This window comes from Zingiber officinale, chromosome 1A (assembly GCF_018446385.1).
Source record: "Zingiber officinale cultivar Zhangliang chromosome 1A, Zo_v1.1, whole genome shotgun sequence".
NCBI lineage: Eukaryota > Viridiplantae > Streptophyta > Magnoliopsida > Zingiberales > Zingiberaceae > Zingiber > Zingiber officinale.
In genome coordinates, this window is record NC_055987.1 from 50,955,375 (window position 1) to 50,962,291 (window position 6,917).

The following is a 6,917-nucleotide window of genomic DNA, read 5'->3' on the forward strand; positions in this document are numbered from 1 at the left end:
ACTTGGGCAATATCTTTTGTCATAGCAGGATCCTGATCAGTAATAATCACATTTGGTGTACCTTTAGGCATGACTTCTGTGAATTTGTTAAGCAACCAAACAAAATATTCAATTTTCTCATCACTTATAAAGTCACAACAAAAAATAATTGTCTGGTGATGATGATTAACTCCTACAAATGGTGCAAAAATCAATCCATATTTGCTGGTGTTATATGTTGTATCAAATACAACTACACCACCAAATACATTGTATGCTATTCTTGATACATGATCAACCCAAAAATACCTACTAAATATATTATCTGAATCAGTCTTATATTCAAAGAAAAAAGCTGAATTGTTCTCTTTCTCAGATGCAAATAGCTCGATTAGTGTTTCAGCATCGATACATGTTTTTTCATCCCTTAGCTCTTTCTCAAAGTTTATAATATCTCTTTCTATGCAACCTACTTGCTCCGGTCCTCCATACTCTATCTCCAATAATCGCATTTGTTGGCAAGTTGGCACATTGACCTCTAAAAACCGTTGAGTCAATGCTTTTTTTACTGCTGAACATTACGATGTGAGTGTAGAAAATGCACATTTGAGGGAGTCGAGAGTGGATGATTATGACCTTCCATGAAGTTAGTGACAACCCATGCAGGTCCAGTTTGTTTCTTGACAAGTGAAATTTTTGACTTACAACCAGTTCTAACTTCGCCCCGTGTTCTTTCCCTTGTCCGTTGATCACCCTTTGCTTGTTTATTCCGTTGATCATCCGTATACCCTTCTTTAAAGTATACAAATGTTTCCACACAACTTCATTTGTTATTTAATTTTTCTTGCTATTATTTATCCTTACACTAAATCTGGATTCACGTGCATATTGGTTATAGAATGAAAATGCCTTATCTATTGATGAGAATTCCATCCCATATTTTGACTTTCAATCATCTACAACTTGAGGAATGTATAGTTGATCTTCACCATGATTTTCATCCATTGGTAGGAAATTTCAGATTTAGATGAAATAAACTCTGCATATCATTATCAAATAAATATACATAAACAAAAGAATGCTGCTAGTAATCAAACAAATTAATCAAAATGTTGCAGGTAACAACATTGATATACTTCAAGCTCACATATGCAACCCGAACAAATTCACAAAGATAATCATAAGATAAAAAAACGTAACACTTTGATAGACATTTTTTTTTTTGAATGGGCAGATATTACTTCTTCTAGTGCGAGCTAAACATCAGAATATCAAGATTGAATTACCATATCAATTTCGCTTCAATATGTACCACCAACTAGACTTTGCTAACAATTTAACTAAATGATTTAGACCTGTGTTTTTTCATCAGAACAAGCAGAACAAACAAGAAGGCACATATTTGAATACCTTAACAGTCTACTCTGCCAACAACAAAAATCAAAGTAAACAAAAGAGAGGAAACAAATACATACCGCCTTAAGCACGACGTCGAAGAGAACGCATAGAACAGGTCTTGCTCTCCTTTATGTGGAATCCGTGTTTTTTAAGTCAAGAGGAGTTGGACGATGAGGGGTGCAAGGAGGAAACATCATGGGAGGGTGCGCAGCGAGGACGGCGTGCCATAGGGAGTCAAGATCATTTAGCCTTATAGAAACAAGAGAAAATCTATAAACAATAGGAAGTAGAAGAGAGACCCATAAAAGACAAAGAGTCTTACAGAGAGGGGAGGCAACAACGAGAATAATGGGGCGGTGAGGGGCACAATCTTGAAGCTTCGTGGTCGCACGAGGATGTGACAACGAGGAACACTGGAGGGGCAAGGATGGCTTGCCCTAGCTTCGCTTCGGAGGTTTGTCGAGAGAGATCGCCCGTTTCTAAGTCACGAGGAGTTGGACGCTTAGCGGCCGAGGGAGGCGAGGGGCGCGAGGAGCTGAGAGCGAGGAGGGCACGCCAAGGTAAAGCCAAAGAAAACGCGAGGAGGAAGGTGCACGGCGAGGACGGCGTGCCCTAGCTTCGCTTCGGAGGTTTGCCGAGAGAGATCGCCCATTTCTAAGTCACGAAGAGTTGGACGCTTCGCGGCCTAATGACGGTGAAGAGCGCGAGGACCTGAGAGCGAGGAGGAAGGTGTGTGGTGAGGACGGCGTGCCCTAGCTTCTCTCCGGAAGTTTGCCGAAGAGAGATCGCGTGTTATGTGAAAAAGCAAAAGCTAAAGAAAAGAAATAAAGGAAGTCCACGGCCCGCATGCCAACAAGGCAGTCGTACATCAGCACGTTTTCTTAGTCCCACAGGATAATAGCTTTGTGTGTGTGTATATATATATATATATATATATATATATAGAGAGAGAGAGAGAATGTGCCGGTTAAAAAATTTAAAATCTGAGAAGCAACTTTTGAAAAAAAAAAAAGAACCAATTGTGACCTAATGAGTCACGATTTGAATTCAAGAGTATTTGAACCTAAACTCTATTTTCTATTATTCATATTCAGTTATTCAGTGATAAAGTACCGAGAGTATGAAAAATATCAAGGAGTAAATCTAAACTGAATTTTCATGGGGAAACACGAAAACGAAAGAGGTTCTCAAAATTAGAAGCTTCCTTGCTTCTCCAACAAAATGCATAAATATCAGATACTCGTCGTGGTCCACCTCAATAGTCTATTAACTGACGCGGCCTTCACTCTTCATGCGGGCGACTATTGGTGACGATCACATTCTCCACTTATCAGGCGCCCATTAAACAAAGGAAATCCGCCCGTCTCTTTCCGTCCATAAGGGTATCCATCCCATTAAATATGCCATACCTTTCCGAGTGCCAATGGAAACAAAACTGAATAATATCACCGTGCTTGCTTCCAATCCAAGTAATCAAAAGGCAAAAGGCCCATCCAAAACGCCGTCATCAGAGATTGCATCTCCGGCAGATAAGAGAATAACAGGCGCTCGAGCTATCACAGTTCGTGAGAAAAGTAAATAAACTCTGGGATATGCCAATATCCAAATTCTTTTTCAATGAAGGAAAATTCAAAGCAATTTTCACAAGCCAAAGATAAAAGGAAAAAAAAAACAGAGATGAAAAACCTCGATTCTCTTCCGCTTTATACACGCAACAAACCTTCAAGATACAAGACGAAAAAAAAAAAACAAAAGCGGTAATCGCAGAACAGAACATCCAAAGCAGAGCACAGAAGGGATGTCCTGAAGATTTACATGTCTACGCACAGGCTAATGGAGACTATGTCCCTCGTCTCCATGTCTCTCTATCTATCTATCTCTCAAGCGCACCTCGAGCGCTCAGGGTGCTCAGTAGTTAAGCTCATACGGTGTATTTAATGGCCAAAGCTATGTGCATAGGCCTAGAAGGGAGCCTTCGCGTCTTCCCATGGAGAGGGAAGGATCACGCCTTAGTTCGTCCATTGGGCTCATCCCTCCGCTCGTGATCCAGGGATGCCCTGCAACAGGATTAAGCAAGCGCGTCAGGGAGAGGATCAAAAAGCCAAGTTTTTACCCTAATTTTAATAGACCATTAGATAAATAGCAGCCAAGAGAGAAACATTGCGGGTTTGTTTCAACTCAGATGAAATAAATCTGTACTAGAGGCGTTTTTGTTTGAGAAATTGCACAGAAGACGATTAAACAATGATTTGGAGAGAGAGCAATAGTTTCCTTGATGAAATATAGAGAAATCGGCGAGGTTGAGAGAAACAAAGGCCAAGAGATCGAGAAATCTTAATCTAAGAAACCGTAAAAAATCAACCTGGGTAAAGGAAGAGAACGGAAGAAGGAAAAAAGTTCGAATGGTACTAACTCAGGACTTGGTCGGCGGAGAACCTTCTTGAGACGTCCTTGCAGAGCATCCGGCGGAGAAGGTCTTTGGCCGCTGGGGACACCGAGCCAAAGATCCTCGGTGGAAACCTCAAATTGGCCCTCGCCACGGCCTCAAAGGTCTCAGCCGCTGTGTCCCCATAGAAGGGCGGTACCCCTCCGGCAAGCATCATGTACATCACCACACCTATGCTCCAAACATCAACCTTCTCTCCGTACTCCCTCCCGCTCACCACCTCCGGCGCAACGTACCACGGCGTCCCCACAATCCCCCTCATAGGAACCCAGTCCCCGTCGGCGTCCACGAAGCACTCCGCCGACCCGAAGTCAGCCAGCTTGAGTCGTCCCGCCGCGTCGAATAGCACGTTATCCGGCTTGACGTCGCGGTGCGACACCCCCCTTCTGTGGCACTCTGCCACGGCCTCCGCAAGCGGAGCCACAACCGCCGCAGCTTCCGGCTCAGGAAGCGGCGCCCCTCCTCGGGCGGCGATGCGGTCGCAAAGATCGGGCGCGTCGAGGAGATCAAGAACAAGATGCGCCCACACCTCGTCCTCATAGGTGGCGTGGATCTGGACCGCGTAGGGGTTACCAGTGGCCGCCAGGAGGTGGAGCCTCCCCTCCCGCTCGGCGCACGCCCGATCTAGGTCGTCAGCGAGGAGACGCTTATCAATCGATTTGACGGCAAACTCTTCCCCGGTTTCCACGGATCTACACCGCCGCACCACTCCGAACCGCCCTCGGCCGATCTCCGCCCCGATCTCGTACTCCCTCGCCAATGCTTCGCTCATATCTTCTTCTCCTACACAAAGGTCTCATTTCTCCGCTTTCTATTTCCGCCTCCATTTATAAACGGAAACGATTCCACTTCCCTTCGGGAATATTCCCATGTGCTTTTGACCACGCGTACGTTCGCAGGCGTCTTTCTTTCAATCGGACGGCCGAGATCACCAAAAGACCGTACTGATTTAATATGAAGGGGACTCCATAACCTTATATTCCCAAATCACCCCTGACTTTTCCCAAAACTACGGCTGTGAGTGTCGTATTCCAGATAACTTATCTTTTGAACGAAGTGGGGTTCTAGTTGATTCCGTTACCAAAGCTTGCGCTAATCCTTCGGGCACGCCCGTTTTATTAGTTGGAAGAAAGTCCTGGGCTCGAATCCGTGCATCCTCACCGTCCGATCCAGCACCACCCGCCGTACACGTGACATGACTAGATATCGTGACGCGCGAAGAGTTCCTGTCCATCGGATGGCTTCCTGGAGCCTGAGTGCCCACCATAGGACGGTCGGATGAGGCCACGGTCAGAAGAAGGGAACGAGAGGCTACAATTTATAACGGCTTTTCGGATTCGTTCCGGACGTCGGTCGTACGACACCGAAAAGAGAAACCGGTCGCGTTCCGAGCGGGTTCGGCAGCCGTGGGAGAGTCACGTGGGTGGGGCCAGTAACAGCTGTAATTTACTTATCGGTCCGTAGAACTGTTTTATTCGTCGTTCTAAACGCGGGCCAAGGATAACTTATCGTCAGCGTGATAAGCACTCTGCGACTGACTTGACCGAATGGCGTGGCCCTCGGGCATAGAAAAGTAAATACGGGGCGCCGTCACTGTGGAATTATGCGGTTAACGAAACCGGGAATATTCTTTCATACGCAAAGTGAGACCTTCTCGACTTAATTGAATGATTTTTTTTTTGTTTTTTTATCAAACTTTTAAAATTATCTTTTTAAAAAAATATATATAATTAAATAAATTTGAAGAAATTAAATCGAAGAGAACATATGTTTTGGTATATAGTTCATATTGGGAGTGCATAGCATTAATGGCAAGTGTTCAAGTCATGTTAATGCCAATTAATTAGACTAGAAAATGAAATAGTCATCTTCCTAATTCTTTTAGGACGGTCCCTACTTTTTCAAAGAAAATAAATTACCAAGGATATTTATCTTAGCACAGTAAACTTTTGTATGAGACAAATTAGACATCGAAAAGTATGTTGTATTTATTTGAAATTAACTTTAAAATTTATTAGAATAATTATCAATGTAGATATCAAATGTGTCAATACGTGAGAGTCAATTAATGCTTCGGTATTGATTTGTATGTATTGGCCAACTTAAGAAGGAAATAAATATGGATTTCAAGATTGAGAAGTTGGCAAGGCAAGGAGTGGCCAAGAAGAAAACAAGAGAAGGTTTATTTAGGTTATGTCATGACAAAATTTCGAGAAAAAAGTTGTACATGGGGAAATGTGAAAAATAAGTACCTTCATCTTTTATATTTTTCAAATCATTTGATGGTAGCAACTTCTTCTAGAAGTTAGCATGTTTCATGTTAACTAATTTGAATAGTATGCTATATGTTTAATGATAAATATATCTTAATAATATTGTTCTATGAATTTGAGCTCTCTCTTAGTGTCATTATGTTTATGTCATAAATAATTTGTGTCCTCATGCGAATTAAAACAATTTTAGGCATGGAGTCAATCGTCTTTCACAAATGAAAGGGATGTTAAAGAAAATAACTAAGAGACCTTATCTCTTATAGGTGAAAAAGGCATACAAATCTACATATATAAACTCAAACCGACTTAGTTGTTGTGGACAGAGAAATATGACAGATAATAAATATGAGAGATAATGAATTCACAATTGAGAATGATGACTGATACGGTGCGTGTTTTGGAGGGTCGATAGAAGGATGTAGCTATGAGTTAAAGTCATAGGAAGGTCAGAAGTCAAGTCTCCGTGACGGGTCAGAAGTCAGGCTGACCTGGAGGATGAGAAGGTCAAAAGTCAAGCCTTCGTGGCGGGTTAGCAGTCAAGCTGATGTGGAGGATGAGAAGGTCAAAAGTCAAGCCTTCGTGGTGGGTCAGCAGTCAAGCTGATGTGGATGATAAGAAGGTCAAAAGTCACGCCTTCGTAGCGGCTCAACAGTCAAGCTAATGTGGATGATAAGAAGGTCAAAGTCAAGTCTTCGTGGCCGGTCAGCAGTCAAGCTGATGAAGACAGCAGGAAGGTCAAAAGTCCAGCTGACGTGTCCGAAGTCAAAGTCACAGCAGATAGATGCGGGTCGGCGGACAGACCCAGCGTGCAGGTCGCGACG

At 43.1% G+C, this 6,917-nt stretch overlaps 1 protein-coding gene across 1 annotated transcript; it reads right to left on the reverse strand.

Moving 5' to 3' along the window:
• Window positions 1-3,055: 3,055 nt before the first annotated feature.
• LOC122024859 (phosphoenolpyruvate carboxylase kinase 2-like) lies at window positions 3,056-4,644 on the reverse strand. The gene is made up of 2 exons (XM_042583584.1): window positions 3,791-4,644; window positions 3,056-3,434 (listed from the first exon to the last, which is right to left on the reverse strand). Exons 1-2 carry the CDS (start codon window positions 4,593-4,595, stop codon window positions 3,325-3,327), a joined length of 915 nt encoding a protein of 304 aa, XP_042439518.1. The 5' UTR covers window positions 4,596-4,644; the 3' UTR covers window positions 3,056-3,324.
• Window positions 4,645-6,917: the final 2,273 nt, after the last annotated feature.

Excerpts from the sequence above, each read along its gene's own strand:
- LOC122024859 (XM_042583584.1), bottom strand. The coding sequence starts at position 4,595 with ATGAGCGAAGCATTGGCGAGGGAGTACGAGATCGGGGCGGAGATCGGC. Across the intron at positions 3,435-3,790 it reads CTCCGCCGACCAAGTCCTGA|GGCATCCCTGGATCACGAGC; the intron begins GTTAGTACCATT and ends ATCCTGTTGCAG.